We start from the raw sequence: 18,973 nt of genomic DNA, 5'->3' as shown, positions 1-18,973 counted from the left end.
TTCTGCATGCACAAAAAGGCAAACCACTGTTCATTTATCCATCTCATATCTCAGTTAATATCTCCATTGTACTTTGAGTCTAGATCTATATTAGTAAATGTAAAGGGAATATTCCTGAGCATAAGAAAGAAATTGTCTATGATGTTAAGTTGTCCTTGGTGTGTCTTTGGCCCATGCCAGCTATCCCATTCCCAGGCTCACAGTGGAGTTAGTTACCTGATAAGAGGGATTAATGCAGAGTTTTTGATAATGTCCACTGTCTCTTCGAAAGGAAGAGACCTACATAAACCATATTATTCAACAACTCGCAGATCGTTCCATGACAGCTGGTCTCCATGCCAGACATGACATGTCTGGGTACATCTAACTTACTAGGAAAGACACAGCCTGACGTTCCCAAGTTGAACTGGTGTGTACTCAAAACACAGGCTGCTCCTTCCTCACGGGACGGTGACCAAAAATGACGCAGAAATTGTGCTTGTGAGCTAGGGGAGAATCCATCCAGGTGTTTAGCTGACTTCCTGAACACCTCCTTCAGTTCCACAGCTTTATCTACCTTTTTCCAAAGAGATTACTTTGGGTGAAGGACTACTTGAAATATAATCACAGAAACAGAACACAAAGCTCTATACTACCTGGCTCATTTTCCATCTTCCCTGTCCCCATTAGGTGACCCTGACATGTCAATATTTGGTATGACTAACTAGTAAATATCACCATACCAAGTTATATCATGCAAAGGGCCATTCTTTCTCACTGTTGAAGTGCTTGTTCAATTTATTTTTTCCCCTGAGACTTAAGGTGACTGGAAACCAGCCATGAAGCCAAAGAGGAAGAAGGATTCTGGACTCCTGACAAAGCGTTCTTGCTCAGTCTTGCCTCTGGGTGTCTTTCTTCATCATGTTGTGTATTTTTTCCCTTTTTTTTTTTTTAGTAACTTCATGGTGACAGCGTGGGCTAAGATTTTTGTAGCAATAGACATATATGCATGTTGTTTTCAAAGGAAAGATAAATCCGGTAATATAGGTAAAAATAACAAAGTAGTACTGAGGGAATACAAGTGCATACCATAAGCGAGGTACAGGGAGCGCTGCGAAACAGAAATCACCCTTTTTTTCCCGCATTCTGGCTGACAGCTGGCATCAGCCCTGCCCGCATGGCTGCCCCGGCCCGGCCGCTCCTCTTGAGGGGCGGCGGGGGCGACCGTTAACGGCCGCTAACAGCCGCTAACAGCCCCAACGGCCGCGCCCCTCAGCGCCGCCTGGCGGCGGGCGGCTGGGCAGCGCCGGGCCCAGGCCGGGCAGCGGCCGCCGGGGGCCGCTGTCGCCGCTGCCGGCGACGCAACCGCTACCTGTCCGCGCTGGGCGGGCGGCCCTGCCCGCCGCCACCGGCCGCGTCCCGCGGGGCGGCTGCCGTTGTCGCCTACCCCGCCAGCGCCTCACGCTCCCACCCCGTCGCCGTTCGGGGGGCTGGGGAAGGTCGGCCGGCAGACGATCCCATCCAGGGCCGCCTCTGCCCGCCGCGGCTGCCAAGGGGAGAGGTTTATCCACACAGTCAAAGTAAACAGGAAAGTTCAGCCGGATCGTGTTTCTCACATACACGCACACACACACACTCTCGCCGCCCCGCGCGTTCCAAGGGGCTCGGCGGGGAGCGCAGCGGGGAGTTTGGGCTGAGAAGGGGTTGTTTTGGGGAGGGACGTGTGTGGGAAGGGGTGGCTCTCGCCGGAGGGGTCTCGCTTTCCCAGGGAAGCACAAGGCGGCTGTCGTCCCCCCTCGCCCTCCGCCGCCCCTCGCCAGCACCTCCCCATCGCTCGGGCTGTCACCTCTTCTGAGGGAGCCGGTGGCGCTGCCTTCGCCCCCCTCCTCCGCCTCCTCACCCCACCCGGCCCCGCTGGCAGCCCTTCCAGGCAGCGCCGCGCCGAGAGCCCAGGAAGCCGCCTCGGCCCCACCCCCCCGGGACTACCCTTGCCAAGAACCGGCGAGAAAGGCGACACGCCCGCCTCTTCCACCCAGACCCCGCTCCAGCCACCTCTCTCCGCCGGCTTCCCGGTCGGGCGGGAGCAGAAAATAGCCTTCCTCTTCCCCGGCTGCTCGCCCCCCCCCCCAACACCTCCCCTTCCCCGCCGCAGCTGGGCACGGAGTTCCCGGTACACAGGCGGCTTCCCCGCCCGCCCCCGGCAGCCGGGCCCCCTGCGGGGGGCGGCGGGGAGCGCGGCGGCTGCGGCCGCGGGGCCGGGGACCCGCCTGACGGGGAGCCGCGCCAAGGCCATGAATATTTCAGAGGCTCCTCAGCGCGTTTCTAATTAAAGGCTCGGGCGAGGCGCGTCCCGTCCCCCCGTCCCCCCCCCCGTCCCCCCCATCTTCCCGCCGCCGCCCCCTCCCACTCCACACACATACACACTTGGGACCGTCTCCTTACGTCGCAGAGAGGCTAAGGAGTGACTGAGCCCTACCCGGGAGAGCCGAGCGAGGGGGAGGGACGGGAGGGGGGGGGCGACCGGGGCGGGAGGGAGGGCGGGAAGGGGGGGGCTTGTGCAAGCAGCGACGCTCCCGAGGTTGCCAAGTGGACTTTTATTGTTTTCCACCCACTTCCAAGTCGATACTATCTGCCGTCTCATGTCCATCCTATAGCCTATATAAGCGGCTGCGCTGGGGCTGGCGGCGATGGAGTAGTTTGTGGATACGGCGGGAGCGCAGGGACGGGAGGGGGGCGGGAGGGCCAGCCGGGAAAACTTGGACTCCCCACCGCTCGCGGGCTGCTGCCGTCCGGGGAGAGACAGGGAGCGGCTCCCGGGGGGGGAAGACACCTCGGCTGCTGGGACGGAGAGACAGGTAAAAGCGGCCGGCAAGGGCCGGCAACCCTCCTTCCTCCCCCGTCTCCCTCCCCGCGCCCCCACCCCTCGCTCAGTCGGGGCCACGACGGTGACAGCCCGCCAAAGTTGACGGGGGAGAGCCGCCACGGGAAGCCCCGTCCGTGGGGCGGCCGCCCCCGGCAGCCCGTGGAGGGGCGCACTCAGCCGTCCGAAGGCGAGCGGCTCCGGGGATGAGGCAGCGTCCCCCGCCGCTCCCTGCGGAGGTGGCCCTGGCCGCCCGCGCCCCTTTCCCCAGCTGGGAGGGAAGAAGGGCAGAGAAGAAGGGACAGGCTGCCGTTGCCGTGCCCTGCCCCCGGACGGCTGCCCCCCGAGCCGCACAGCGCCCGTACCCCCGCTCCTGCCCGCAGCCCTGCAGCGCGGCGGAGGAGTGTGGGGGGAGCTCGCTCGGTGCGCAGCCGCCGCGGTCCTCCGGCAAAAAAAAACTTCGGGGAAAGTTGTCGCCCCTGGCCCCCGCTCCGCTCCTCCGCCGCGCTCCGCGGCCGGGGCGGGGCGAGGCGAGGCGGGGCGGTACGCGCCGCTGGCCCGTGGCGAGCGAGGGTCTGCTCCGCCAGCGCGCGGGGCGAGGGGGTTCCGCCGGGGACGGGCGCGGCGGCTGAGCGGGGCGCAGCGGGGCTCCCCCGGCGGCGATCACCCCCCGCAGCCCGGCGGCGGGGCTGCCGGAGCGGGCCGGGCTCCCCCCCCCGCGTTGTGTAAGCTGCGAAGCGGTCTCCGCGCATCCCTCCTGTGATGTTCCTCCCGATTTCACCCCCGCGAGTCTCCCCACCTCCGACCCACCCCCGTTTTTCTCTTCCAGTGAAATACTCCCACAGCAGCGGATCCTTCCTTTCCATCTGCTCGTGCGCCCTTCAGGTCAGACTGCAATGAGTGGACTGAGGTCTCCTGGGCTGCTGGGGCTGGTGCTCTTAATGCTCTCGGCAGGATATTGCAAAGAGAAAACTGACTCCGCTGATTTGAAGGACAGGCAAAGTCTCTTAAATCTGATCATGGAGATCATTCAGGAACTGAAGAGATACCACCTGGAGAAGGACAGTGGGGTGCAGTACTTCTCCAAGCACGACTATAACTTAGATCGAAGGGAAGTGGCTGACTACGGAGGATACCAGGATGAGCAGAGAGTTGGTAAGTCACAGTCCATGGCTTAGGAGATCTTTTCTTTTCTGTAGGGTGCCTTGGTGAATCAAACATCACATCAGGTTACTAATTTTATATCAAGAATTCACCACTCAAAATACCTGCAGATTCTCTTTGGTATCAGAAACTGACACGGAGGGCAAATTTGGAATAGAAAAACTTCATTCACATCTCAGAGTCTTTCTCTCTGGATAATGTGCTCAACTGGAAGTCTGACTTCCTTTGTGTTGGCTTTGAACAAAACCTATTAATAAGGGAAAAGACTGAAATAGGCTGAAATCAAAGAAATGAGGGATGAAAATGCTTTTTTGCCTGGAAGTTTACCACTTTCTAAAATGTGCTTGGTTTAACTGCTGCTTGGAAATGACCCTAGCAAGAATTCCCCTGCAGGACTTCAGTATGTCCGTATAGATCTCACCTCTAGAAGTCTTTCCTGCAGCTCGGCTTCATTAAACTTTAGTTAATCCCTTTTGTACTCCAGAGGTAGCACCTCTGAAATACCAGGGACCTGAAACAGAGTACTCCCCTGTCACTATAGAAGCTATGATTACTTTGGGACAACCCCTGCCATCCTCCTTCTGCTTATTTTAATGTCTCTTCTCTGACCTCCAGTGAAAGCCCAGGTTGGTTTGCCAGAGGTGCAGGGTTGCCCAGAGCAGCGTGGAAGCAGTTGTACTGAGTCACCCAGTGATGGATAGATACCGCTCAGTTTCTGTGCGTCCAGTTGAAAGTTGATTTAGCTTCCCCTGCTGCTGTGTCTAATTTGCTGTTCACTGTCACTCCCAACCCCCTACGGCGTTACTACTGCTCATTTTACCCCTCCTACTGAAAGTGACTTTCTGAATATTTTCCAGCAGATGTCTACACTCACCTTTTTCCAAACTGCCTTTCCTTTTGCTAGTATGCTATTTATTTTGCCTTTATTGATCTCATAAAGCTTCATTGTACCTTTTCTTCATTCTCATTCATATTCAAATATCCTCATGATTTGCGTTTGTTGGTGGTTGTCATGAAAATGTTACTTCTCCATCTGGGTGATTAATGAATATACAAAGGAAGACAATTTTGTTCCACTTAAGATCAGCATAGCGAGAACATTTTGTTTTATAAATGGTGAAAAGTTAAGGAGGGCAGACTAAGCAGGGAACCCTGATCTGTACAACTCTAAATCTCCATGTGGAACATGGGCACAGTTGTTGGCCACCCTACATCAGCATATTGGTGCAAAACGTCTGATTTGTGCTGAACAGTTATCTATGTAAATAAGAAACCTACTTCAGAGCAGATTAGTTGGTTGTGGTGTCATTGGCTCCTAAGCAGGATTTTTCATTCTGTTATTATAATGGAGTTATTCCCAGCAACTCTGAAAAGGAACTACTGCTTAGAGTCTTTCATCTCGGTTTTGGCATCACTTTCCCAGTGAGCTTGTCCCACGGGAAATTTCTGAGTGAAGCATGTGTGTTTTTAATGCTCTTCATGACATAATTAGGTCAAATATGATAAGGTCAATTTTACTTACACTGACTAAAGTTAGAAGTAAATGAAGAATGACTTTCGAGAAGTGTCTAACCTCGCAAGTGAATCAGATCTGGATGGAAATGCTCTTTGCTTTATATCTGATAAGAGGTGCCAGGGGAATGAAAAAGGCTGCTCAGGCATTTATGGTCAAATAAATAAAGCACCATGTAGTGTATCATACACAATCAGCACTAAGCTATCAGCATAGAGTTCGTAACGGAAAGCAATCAAAGATAGCTGTAAATCAGAAAGACACAAGCAAGGGTTAGGGCTGAAATGGATTTCAGTAAACCAGTTTCATTTTGCCATCTGCTGAACACAAAACGCAAGGCGGTAAACCACAAACACAGGGAGCCAGAAGAGAGCAATTTGCTTGGGATCATTTCCTGTGAATTTTATTTACTGCTGGGGTGTGGGGGGGGAAAGATTCCTGTAAGGCGATCAATCCAGTTTCACGATTACAGCAGGACAGTGCTTGTACAAACATATCTGTGACAAAAGAGTGGATACATTTGCATAAGAGAATTAGAAGACACAAACCCAAACTTGAATATGTCTTTGGGTCTTTACCGTTAGCGGAATATGCCATTTCTGAGCAACCATGAACTAAAATTTCTGGAAGAATTTAAATCTAGGTGAACTTGATAATGTAATTTATAGAGAGCTAAAATCTGACTCTTAGTTAATCGTCATCATCGTTAATGACTGCACACCTAAGAGACATTACTTGTTTCATCACCACAGTGTGTTTCACAGTGCATTCTGCAGTGGCTTCTTATGTAAAACAAATGCTTGCAATTTGGCCTACTGTATGCAAAGGACTTTTGATCTCTGTGCATCTGTCAGGACGTAGTGGTGATGTTTGCTGGACAGAGTTTTCCTCATACTATGTTTGACAAGCATAGCTCCAGGGCCGCAGAATGACTGTTCTTTTTTCTGCCCAACAGAAATAGTTCCCAGAGATCTGAGGATGAAAGACAAGTTCTTAAAGCATTTAACAGGTATGTTTTAATTTTGTATTGGTATCCATCATTTCACATACATACCATAAGCTGCACTGCTCTTCCTGTGAGCTGCGCTGATTCTTAACTTTTTTTTTTTTTTAATATTTCAGGTCCACTCTACTTTAGCCCAAAATGTAGTAAACACTTTCATCGGCTTTATCACAATACAAGGGACTGCACCATCCCAGCATGTAAGTGCCAAAACCAGAGACTTGCATAAAACTACAGAAAACTCTAAAATTTAGTAGCTCTATGAGGTACCAGTAGTGGTACAATGTTAGAATATGTTCCTTGCAATGAAGAATTTGGAGTGCTCTATAATGTACTAAGTATGTTTTACAGCGTTGCTAGATCAGCATCAGCATTACAGCGAGGAAAATGAAAACACAACCTTTTCACTGCAAATAGCCTGTGTAGAACGGCTGTAAACGCTGCTTCCTTAGGTACTGATGTATATGCCTCTTTGGTTCCAAACCAAAGGTGTTTGCTTTTCATAGGGACACATGACTCCTTTCACGAACCTCTCATGTTTCATTTCTAGTGCTGCAAATCCAAGGTAGGATCAGAAATCCAGGTGGGGCTGTTTCCTTTTCATTGATTATTTATGTAGAACTTATTTTGACTGTTCAGCTACCAGTCTACCAGTGGTGTTGACAGTGAATCTTTGTAGCCCTTGTCTTCAGTGAATTACTGAAGTGTAACTTCCTAAGGCTTAGTGAAAAAAAAAAATGCCAATGGACACAAGTAAGAAAATTCAGCTTATGATACCTCATCAGTCTTAGTGGCACAGAGAATAAGAAAAAATAAAATCAAACATTGACACTTATCAGTCAGTAGATGCGCTCCAGATTCATACTGAGGTGGACCTGTTGAGTAAGCAGATGCTATTTTAGTTCAGCCGTTTCAGAATGGAAGCACACTTTATTTTACTTGTCTGAGGTCAACCAGTTGGGGCGGTAGCAGAGCTGGGAATAGAAACAAGAGTTACAGATTCCAAGTTTCAAGTATTAATAAATATTTCAGCCCAATATATTTTAAAGGCATATTTGGTAAGAATTGCAGACTTTTTCCCTATTTGTAAGGCTTCAGATTAGGAATACCTTCAAAAGACAAGGATTTATAGATAATGGCTAACCAGATCACATTCCGTTTACGTGGACGGAGATGGAAGCTGTTTGTAACTAGTCTGTTTTGAACAAGCAAATTACCTTTTTCATAAGGATCACACCACCACCATCATTTGACTCAGCACTAATGACTACTCCAAGCTGTGAAGCTAAAAACTAGTTGGTGTTACAGTCTGCATTAGCCTTTTCCTCCTGACAGGTGACATACCCACCAACATAATGTCTGGATAATGGAGGATAATTAGTATGAATGGCAATTATAACATATCTATGCTGTGAGTTAGGGATTGTAACATTGCATCTCTAGGAAACATTAGATGTAGTTTCTCATTAATGAAATAACACCTAACGAAAAGCAACATCAGTCACTGGACTGGACTGACTAGCATCTCCTTAAAGTAACTTTCTTCTAGGAAAATGAGGTAAACAACCCGCTTCATTTCTTCATGCCTAGTATGAAGAATTCATGCCCTGATTTCAGGTAATAATGTTCATTCTATGTAGAAATTCAAAGGCCAAACAACGAAGAAATTAAAAGAATCTGTGATGCTGCAACATGGGGGTAGTCAGTGCAAAAGCATTTAGTTGGCATACCTTCTAGTACTTTGTAAACCATTGGCACCTAAAAAGTATTTTGCTCTGCTCTCTGTTCATAACCAACTTGCACAAAATTCGCTTTCAGTTTGCCATGTTAAAATCTTGATTAATTTTGTAGTTTTGCATTGGTTCTGACCCTTATTATGAATGCAGAAGGTACCTAAAATAAGAACTACTAACAATAGGACCACTGTAGAAAAAACAACTTTACTAGTTTTAAGATGAAACTTGATACAGTTATGAAGTAATTTGTATGATGTGGTCACCTACTCAGGCTGGACTTAACATTCCTATGACTAGGAGATGTTACTTGTCTAATTTCACAGTTTTTCCAGGAAGAAAATTTATTGGAGTTGCATTACTGAAGTTGATAGACTTGCTCACTGAGGGCTGCATTTCAAAGATGGATGAGCGCTACTTATTCTTCCTCTAGTATGGAAATACTACAGCCACATGTTTAGATCCCATGTTTAAGCACAGACACAGATGTACACACTTTCACACATACATACACTCCCAGCACATTCATGCCATTTGTTTAGATAGCGCATATGCAGAAATCAGTTGCATAGAGTTACACATGCCATTAGGCGAGACTCTCAGTTACAGAATTTTTACACGCTCCATTTCTAAGTCTAAGGAGCTGATTTCTGTTGCTAACTAAGGCGTTCACTGAACTTCATTACGACAATAATTTGCACACTGTTACCAATTTTGATTTTTAAAAGCAGAAGTGGTTGCTTTAGTAATCTGTGCTCTTTTTTCATGACAGACTATAAAAGATGTGCCAGGCTTCTTACTCGGTTGGCAGTAAGCCCAATGTGCATGGAAGGATAAAGGTAAGCTTTTTCATAGCAGTAATGACATTCTACTGCATAGCAAAGCAGTGGATTTTGTGTTTTGTACATGAAAATTCATGGGAGGGTAGTAGCAGTTGTCCTTTCACTAAGGTATTCCCCTTTCAGAGTACTTATTCCCCTTGAAGTAACTGGCTTAATCTGGCAAATATTGGTGATAAATAAAGGGTACCCCCTACTGGAAGTCGTTATATAAAAGTCCATCTGCATCAGCTGTGAATTATTCATAGAAGCAGACAGTTAGCAGATAGTGAATTTGTTGTAGAAAAAAACCGACAACAGCTGTAGCTTATTTTTCAAGAGTTGACTCAGAACACAATCGCCTGTATTGGCAGCAGCAGCCCTTTGATGTGTGCAGCTGTGGATCTATGGTGTACGTTTTAGTATGAGTTAATATATACATAGCTACACACATGAAAGCTTTATAAATGCAGATAGGTTGCAGGTGCTTTTATAGCAATTCCATTAAAACGTATTATTAGTAGCATTGATAAACTAACTTTAAACTACTGGGATTTCCTGGGATTTTCATTGTGTTCACCTCTCATGTCTATGGGTTTATTCCCTCCCTTTTTGCCTAGATGTACCTCTAATTCCCACAAATACTTTGGGAATTTCACCATGCACCAAAATAAAACCAAAAAACCAAACCAACCAACCAAAAAAGTACTTCCAAACTATCTGTATTTCTAGAAAACTGACAACGTGAGAATACAAAAGGACTAATTTACATTCTGTCCTCAGCCTTTACCTGAGACAAATAATGTGACCTCTGACAAAGGGATAAATAATAACCCATATGGATTTGTTAGTCAGAAATGCTGTCAAACCAAGACATTTTAACTCGGTGATAAAATACACATCTTGTGGAGAGAATCAGTGAGAAAAAGCAATAAATATTAAGCATCTTAGTTTATTTTTTGAAAGCATTGACACTATTTTGCATGGCGTTCTCACAAGTAAGGTAGGGAAATGTGATCAAGATGAATGTAAAAATGGCTGGAAAAAACAAGCAAGTAAGTTATTAGTTCTTCACTATCAAACTGGAAAAATGTATTGATCAGAGTCACACTGCTTCATTTTGGGTATGGTATTGTTCAATATTTTCATTAATAACTTGAGTGTTAGAGGACAGTATATTTATGGATGACTGTAGGAGAAGCAATCATGATAGAGTACAATCTTGAAACTGAAAACAATCTTGGAAAATCAGCTGAATAGTCTAAAAATAGGAAAAATTTTTAAGGCAAGAGCAGAATTATCAAGTCATGCAGGACTAATCAACTGCAGAAACACATGGCAAGTTGTGAATAACTAGTCAGATAGTTCTGTAGAAAACATAGGGGCTGTAGTGGATCAGAAACTGAGCATGTCAACCATGTCACACTTGAAAATAGACAAAAACCATACTGGAATTTATAAATAGAAACATTGTTTATAAAGCACCTGAAATAATCACTGTTGCTGGAATACTGTATTTAATTAAGGACACCACGAAGATATATCGGTGCTTCTTTTAAGAGTCCAAAGAAGAGCAACATGGATGACCAGAGACCTAGAAAACTCATTTTATGAGAACAGCTGAAAGGAATTGGGATTATTTAATCTAAAGAAAAGACAACTGCACAAAACCATGTTAGAGCTATTCAATGCTAGCCAAAAAAAGTGGCTACAAGCCATTCTCTCTATCCAGTGTAGATAAATAAGACATAATTTGTTTAACTTTGCAAGAAGAGAGGATTCCAGCTAGACATTAGAAAAGACTTTTCTAATAGCAAGGGCAGAAATAATATATTAAATCATTAGATATAATTCAGCAGCCTGACTTTATGCTAAATTCCTCAACATTTCTTAAGTATTTTCCATCTGACTTCCTAAAATAAACCTAAACTAGCCCAGCTTCAAAACAGAATGTTTCTAATGCCCAATAACTATTACATTTCTTGCTGTCTTAATTTGAAACATGCAGCCATGGGAATCATGGAAACAACTGCATATAGTATTAGGGTAAATAAAAGTTAGTAAATAGGTAAATCTTTTGATCTAACTAGGAGAAATGCCAAGGATTCAACCTGCCAATTACAAAATCCAGAAAGCAAGGAACAAATTAGCTATTAGATGATATTCATAGATGAATAATGTTATTACCAATACTAATAAGCAGATGCATCATAGTACAGAATTCTTTTCTCCCTTTCCTTAGAAAGTTTTTTCTGTATCTTTACACCCAGTCACATAAACACAAACTCATCATATGAAGGAACAGTAACTTATGTAGTTCACATCTCAAGCTGGGAGTCTATTTTAAAAAAGTCCATCTCATTTTGCCAAACAACTCCTTTGCTCAACTGGGAGGCATGCTTCAACGTGAGTAACAAGCCTCAACTTCCATTATTTTCCACACAGATACAAATCATTATCAGCACTCTTAAACAGCCTCCACTAATAGAACAGCAGACTATTCTCTACCATATATGCCTTGAGATCCACAGGTGTCTCCATAAAGCATCCTTCCTCCTCAAAGCTTCCCCACTGCATCAGCTTAATTTGGGTGGGTAAGACATCCCCTTTCATAGAACAGGCTTTATTTGTTTTCATCATTTTATGAACTGCGCTGGAGAAAAATGGGTTCTTTTTGTATTTTTCCACTTATCAAATCATCCTTTTTCTCCACAGTGTATAGTTATCATTGGTACAAGGTGTTTTCAAGAAGTTGTAAAGTTTTGAACATAGTACCACTTATACATAGCAAAACAAGAATTCAAAGCCATTTCTTACTTCAGATGGCTCTCTAGTGTACCAAGAGTTTATTTAGGCAATAGGTAAACATTCCTGGTTTCTGCCATAAGGCTATTAGTATCCATTCTGAAGCTCAGACTAACTCCTGAATATCGGATAACAAAAATTTCTTACGTGATACTACTCTGCAAAGGTCTAAATTCACAAGCAGAATTTGACCATTTATATTAACTGTAATGAAAAATACATTTTAAAAAAATCTTTTTACACTCATATTATAAACTAGTAAAATAACACATTCTTAATTATTGACACATATACTTTTATTTTCCCCAACAAATCATATTTTCTGTTTTGGTTGGTAGCTGATTTTTTTTCACTGGAGGCTTGTGAGTGGGCTGGGCTATAGCTGAATTTTTGCTCTTTGATACTTGGGCAAACTAATGGTTTTGTTGCATTTTTCAGATCCATGGGCATCCGTCTATGTTTAGAGATCAATTTGGGGAGAAGGAAAAAAAAAAAGGGATAGATTTTGTTTTTATTTGTACTTAAAATGCATTTTGGACTATCAGAGCTTTAAAGCACACAAGACATTGAAACTGTGTTAAGAACAAACAAGAAAATAAGATTCAAAACCAGGAATTAGGCATCTATGACCATCACAGAATATACCTAACCGGGGGGGGGGGGGGGTGTGTGCGTGATACAATGTGTTTATAGAGACTTCATTCACTTTTTCTCATATGTACACATTATTACACATACGTAACTGGGCTCCCTCTTCTCTTTTTTTAGTGTATGCTCACATTTTGCCTGTCTCACAGATACAAGCAGCGCAGGGCCCCAGTAATAGCCCTCTTACTTGTTGAGATCACAGGAGTGAGGCCAGAGCAGCATATTTATATTACCCCATCACTCAGTACTCCTTTTTTTTTCTCCAGTCAGCAACCCAGGCCATGTTCCCTGGTTGCCACCAGTACCATCTCTGACTAGTTTTATTCTGTAGCACCTTCTCCTCCTCGTGTTCAACACAGCTATGCTAGAGTCCTGTCTCTGATGTTCTTTTTGTCCTGTCCTTCAGCCTCGTTTCTCTCCCTGTTTCCCAGTAGTCCCCCTACTCCATGCTTGCTTTGCTCCACTCCATGCAGATACATCCAACAACCGTTACGTTGTCCGTATCTGTAGCAGGTAAAGAATGTCAGGAACAAGATTCCTGAAGTCTTTACTTCAAGTTCCCAATTCAGATCTTGTGACAGACGGTGATGAATCTGAAAAAGAAAATCCGGCCTCTTTGACAGCGTTTGTTACAATCACTTTGGCTACAGTCACACAGATTTTACTGCGTTTGTTTGAAAACTGCAGGTGCTACTGCTGGTTCCCTCCCTTTCCCATTACCTGCTCTTTAAGTGTTTGCTAGAGACCAACACTGATCTCGTAACGTATGCTTCAAACCTCCTTGTACCACAAGGAGTAGTTCAAGGACTAAGGACTGCATGATTACAGACTTCTGTTTTAAAGAATTCTCTTAATTACTGTACTGACAAGTATTTATGTATTTTTAAGTTTCTACAGTTATTTCCAATGAACAAAATAAAACTAAGGACACAAACAGTTTAATACTAATAAATACGAGACAAGTGCAAGTAGTAGGAATCTGAGGCTAAGCACAGAAAATGCTTATATTCTATAAGTGTATTAAAAATTATCTACCAGTAGCTTGTTTCCTAGAGAAGCAGATATAATTAACAATATGTAAAGGAAAAGCAACAGAAACAGGATTTCTTGCTTGAAGCACATGATAGGGCAAGAATAAAAATACATACCTAAGAAGGTCAAAGTTTCTTTATAAAATTCCTAATAAGCTAAAGCACACTGATAACTGGAATTTCCTTAGGAAGTCAGAAAAATCTGTGTAAACTCCTCAAGATGTATTGACCATACTAGTCATATATGTTAAAAAAGCTGAAAATACAAGATGAACTTGGAAACTTTAAATACATGAAGAGAAAACTGAAATACCACACTAAATACCCCATTCCTGTACACCATATTATATATCCACTATTTAAAACTATTCTTAAACCAGAATAATGATTGGGCTTTTAAGTTTTGCAACAATGGAAACAACAGCCCTTAATTGCTTTCTTACTTGCACAGTTTCTTATTCAGACTGAGTGCACTCAAGAAACGTCACACACTTTAATTTCATAGTGAAGGTGGAATTAAGATGTGGGTTTTGCATATTATTCAGTGAAGGCAGACCCTTTTTTTCCTAGAAAGTATAGCTTGATCCATCATATACAACTTTCAATCACCTCTACTTGGTGATAGGAAGTAGTTCCCAAGGTAACTAATTTAAGACATTTATCAGAACTTTGAATTAAATAGGCAGCCAATGTACATGGTTACTACTGTGGCATAGTCCAATTCTATTAAGAGGCAGTTCAGAGTTTGCCTTACTGTGGGGTCTCTGTGGCCAACACCAGGTGTAACATTAAGAACTTGATCATCTTCAATGCATGCGTCTCTGTGATCTGATACTCACATTAGAGCAGACTTCCACCTGGGTGTTCACACGAGTTCAGTTCAGGTATTGCTGATTGGATTTCTCTTCTGTTTTAGTCTTTTTTTTTTTTTCCTTTGCATTAGCAAAGGAGAACTAAGAATCGAATGAAAGTGGAGAAAGAAGTTGTACAGCTACCTATGTTCTCAACAAACTGTAGTCAAATAGTATTCAGTATCTCCACTAAGACTACCTGCCATCCTCAGCTAAATTCTAGTCTAATTTTCCTGGACTGATGCATACGATGTAGACTATGTGAAATAAACAAAGTACAACAGATTGAAAAGGCCTGAGATTTTTAGCACTGGTCAAAGGTTTCTGAAAACACAGTTTAGCTGAGCACTGGGAATGTAAGACCCACAGCTTTTGATCAGATAACCATACAAAAGACAAATGAGCATCCTATCCACTTCCAGTTTTTCACCCTCAGTGAGCTGCATGTTCCCATTAGTATTAGTAATGAAAAAACTATTAAATTCTCAGTGTTTAACTTGTTAGTTGTACCACACACTGATCAAACCAAAGGCACGTTAATATGTTTTTAAACATCACAGCTTAAATAGGGTACAGTATGGGCACACATACAGAAAATAAGCTAGATGAAAATGCAAGATAAGGAAAATTTACATCAGTTTCCCCTCTAAGGAAGGCTATTTAAAAAAAAAAATTAAAACAGTATTTGTCCTATCTGCAAAGCCAGAAAAAACCTAAATTACATTAAGCTTTTCTGTAACATTATTACATTTCCTAATAGCTTTAAAAAAATAGCAAAACTAAATACGTTTAAATACTACTAACAAGTATTTCTGTATGCACCGATAGCTTGATTTCCAATGGATTATGTCGAGTCTGACTGACTTTGCATTCAAATGATCCCATTACAAATTATACTTAAGCAGTAGAAAATGCAGAGAACCTCAAAATATCAGAGCATTCCCATTGCTCGTAGGGAAGACAGTTAAATTTGTTCAGACAGACAATACGAAAAGTTTTAACTGTGAAAAATGACATCAGAAGAAATCTAGTATCAGAGAACTACTGTTTTTTATCTCCCACATGGACTTTTGGTGTCTGAGAAACACAAGCTTCTTATGCATCTGTTCGTGTAAAAGCAGTGTTTTTCACCCGTGCAGTTCCTATTGACTAATAAGACATAGTGCATTTTTTACTTCAAAATAAGGGCATTAACAGGTTGTCTTAGAAACATATGAAACTGGGCAGACAGACTTGCAGCATTCAATGCTAGACAGGTGACCTGTCTAGAAAATGTGGTTGCAGAAAACGAGCTCAGAAGTTGCTGGAGAGAGGATGGATTTCTAGATACGTATGCACAGAGGTGGTTACATTACATTTTCCCAGAAGGCTTAAAGGGTTGTGGAAACCTTCACTGTTCAACCTTTGAATTAACGTATCTAGAGTGCAGGCAATATACTTACATAAGCAATGTGGAAACTTACAGTTTTGTATCAGTGTTTTTGACACCAGTGTCATAGAAATGGTTTTGATTTCATTCCAAGAAACTATTCTGGGAAGAGTTACTAGAACGGGTAGCAAGTCGAACCACTGCAGTTCCTAGTCAGTTTGTGTTGCCTCAGCGTTTGCACATCCCCGGGGCTATATTTATATGACCGAATCTCAGAAAGTTACTTCTATTTGTTTCTTGTTTATACGAGTTCAAATTTCTTCACAAATGTGCCCAATGAAACATCAAATCCTTCCTAGATCCTTTGAACCCTACCTTGATAGATTTATGTTACTGGACATTGTGAAATTCTGTCTTCATGTCTTGGTGTCAGGAAGGTGTTGATACAATCTGTTAATACTGTCCTTGAGGTTCACTCACTTTTTGACTTCACAGCTGCACCCAAGGGAACAGGCTAAGTGTAACTGTGAGCACATTTTGAATAGGTAGAACTGTATTTTCCAAATTTCTCTACCTAACAGGAACCAGCACAAAAAGGGACACTTTCCAAAATTTCAGCCTTGATTAACAAACGAAACAGTAATTTAGCAGTCAGGCTGATATGAACATGAACTAAACTGAGCTAACTCGGAAATGCACTATTAGATCTTTCCAAAGTTACTACTGAATTCTCCAGTTTTATTTACTATTTTCAATATGACAAATACATTCTTGAACACGTGTACGTGAGTATAAAAATGATGAAAGGCAATTTTCTTCTTTCTTTTAATCCACCAGATGTTATTACCATGAAAAGAAACACCAAGAACCAAGAGAAGTGCCTTGGAAACCAACAGGGAAATAGAACTTAGTACCTTTATAACATATTCCATTGTGAACAAGAGATTTATTTTTGCAGATTAACAGATTACTTCCCATAATTCTTTTAACATGCGTTTTGTATGTTGTCAACAGTTTGCAGATTGACATTCTTTACAGTAGCATAACTGCCAGTAGTACTTAATGCTCCGTACTTAAAAAACACACTTTACAACTGATGTGTAATGCTGCCAAAAATTATGTAAACACAAATATTTCACCAAGAGAATTGATGTTCTATTGCTTAATTCTACAGTTTTAAGGAATGTTTGTTTGTATATCTAGAACTACTAAAGATCTGCTCCACAGTAGTTGTGGTCACTTGATATCCTTCACGCTTATGCAATTTTTTAAAAGTTTGGTTAAAACAGACTTGCATTAGGGTCACATTGTACCCTAGGAGTACAAATTGCATGACAAACAGGAACGTAATTCCAAGTAGACATATTTTTTGGGACAGTGGAGCATGGATTTTGTACACAAACACAAGCTGCCATTAATTTACTTTATATAATAAATGTATAAAACATTCCAGCGAACGTGCAATATGTAAATACTGTAAATAACAAGCGTAAGTAATAAAGTGTTTGGTATTAAGTTGTTCTCAGTTTGCTTTCTGTTCACTGAATCCAGATAAACAAGATATCTCCCGGTAGCTACTATCATTTATGCACACTCAAACCTCTTTCCAAAATAAGAGTTCACTGGAGTAAGCAAGCTACACCCACCTGAGAAAAATCCAGGAATTTGGACGCTCTATGGATTTGTGAGGACGGACAGATCTGTGTGTTCCAATCCTACAAACTGCCCCGACCACAAGGCTGCTCCAATTCTCTAAAGCATTATAAATTTGCATCTTTTTTATGACAAACGGTTGTTTCTGTTTGTTTGGGTTTTATTTTCTTTTCCAAAAAAAAAAAAAAATCTGCAGTCTGTTCATGAAACTGCAAGGCAATATAGTCAGTAAGTGTCCAATTAATCATTTTAGTATCATAACATTTTTAAGGAGTCAGTGAACAATTACACAAGAAACCTTGATACACATTTCCCTTTCTTCCTTAAATCAGATATTAAATTCAGTTGTCATAATAAAATGGCTCAAACAGGAAGAAAACTTTTGTGTGTGATCTGTAGATGAAGCTCAGGTACTGGCATTTAGCTTCCATTTTATCCTCAATTCAAACCACAAAACGTAAAAACAAGACCAAACACAGCCCTCCCCACCCTGAGAAATAGCTAGAAGATCGGATTCTTGAAATTCACACTTAAGAGCCTTCAGTATCTAGCTCTTTAGAAGAAAAAAATGGCAAAGGTACGAAATCCCATCCTAGAACATGGCTGTATTTAATAAGGGAGAAGGACGTATTTTGCATTTGCCTTCAGTGATGACTAAATGCTAAAGTTTCATTTCTCAATGGACGTAATGCACGCGTACTGAAAAACTGGTAAAAGAATCTGCTGCTACAGGATTCACTTAACTCCTCATCCATAGTAAACGTGGGTGCAACTCTCTGCTTCTCTGTGGTTCCACTGACTGAAATCACGTTGCAGCATTTTAATTAACATGGGAGTCTGAATTAGTATACGTATTTCTTTTTGTAGTAGGACACCTGAAATCTGGTTAGGTGAAAACTTTACAGAAAATTTCCTTGTAAAAGGAAAATAGTAATTTATTTAATGACTTAATAAATAAATATAAATAAATCAATCCCATGGAAGTCTTCTCTAGATTTAGCAGAAGATTTGACAGAAGATACAACTAGACCACAGCAGATTTTTTTTAATTTAATCTTGCGTATAAGCTTACTACCTAAACTAAAACAAGCCGTGGGGCAGGAGAGGGGGAAGGAGTCATCAGTTCTGTGTTTTTTCATTCAACATTACCATTTTTCATGAGTGGTATTTTAAACCTGTAAGAGCTTAGTCATCCATACGATACACGACTTTTGTATTAACCCAAAGAACGGTACCATGCAACTGTCCCTCCTGAAGGCAATTCCTGTATTCTTGTATTGTACGAATTCTTTTAAATTACCATGGTGCTCTCCTTCACCTCCTCCAAAAGAAACCCAACTACGGATAAAATTAATCAATCCGCTTTTTCGTCCCAGTAGAGCTGGTTAGTTACTCAGACAACAGATTACTTGCTGAAAATACACCCCAAGGCTGAAACTTTTAAAATCCAAACTGAATTTAACACAAATAGTTTTGACTTAGTATCACTTTAGAGGAAGATTCCCAAGCCTAGTCAAGGTGAACAACCATACCCTTTTACCTCCTT

General features: G+C 42.4%; 1 protein-coding gene across 1 annotated transcript; it reads left to right on the top strand.

The window, feature by feature from the left end:
• Nucleotides 1-2,491: 2,491 nt before the first annotated feature.
• On the top strand, nucleotides 2,492-17,792 carry ALKAL2 (ALK and LTK ligand 2). The gene is made up of 6 exons (XM_074581723.1): nucleotides 2,492-2,834; nucleotides 3,669-3,994; nucleotides 6,472-6,525; nucleotides 6,639-6,719; nucleotides 9,025-9,091; nucleotides 16,612-17,792. Exons 2-5 carry the CDS (start codon nucleotides 3,736-3,738, stop codon nucleotides 9,087-9,089), a joined length of 459 nt encoding a protein of 152 aa, XP_074437824.1. The 5' UTR covers nucleotides 2,492-2,834; nucleotides 3,669-3,735; the 3' UTR covers nucleotides 9,090-9,091; nucleotides 16,612-17,792.
• The last annotated feature ends 1,181 nt before the right edge of the window (nucleotides 17,793-18,973 follow it).

Source organism: Larus michahellis, chromosome 3 (genome assembly GCF_964199755.1).
Source record: "Larus michahellis chromosome 3, bLarMic1.1, whole genome shotgun sequence".
NCBI classification, from domain to species: domain Eukaryota; kingdom Metazoa; phylum Chordata; class Aves; order Charadriiformes; family Laridae; genus Larus; species Larus michahellis.
The sequence above is the reverse complement of the archived record's forward strand: the minus strand, read 5'-3'. Positions and strand labels throughout refer to the sequence as shown.

What these genes read in the sequence shown, in the direction of transcription:
- ALKAL2 (XM_074581723.1), top strand. Translation starts at nt 3,736, where the DNA reads ATGAGTGGACTGAGGTCTCCTGGGCTGCTGGGGCTGGTGCTCTTAATG. An exon ending in CCAGGATGAGCAGAGAGTTG is followed by an intron (nt 3,995 to 6,471) that starts GTAAGTCACAGT and finishes TCTGCCCAACAG; the next exon opens with AAATAGTTCCCAGAGATCTG. An exon ending in GTTCTTAAAGCATTTAACAG is followed by an intron (nt 6,526 to 6,638) that starts GTATGTTTTAAT and finishes TTAATATTTCAG; the next exon opens with GTCCACTCTACTTTAGCCCA.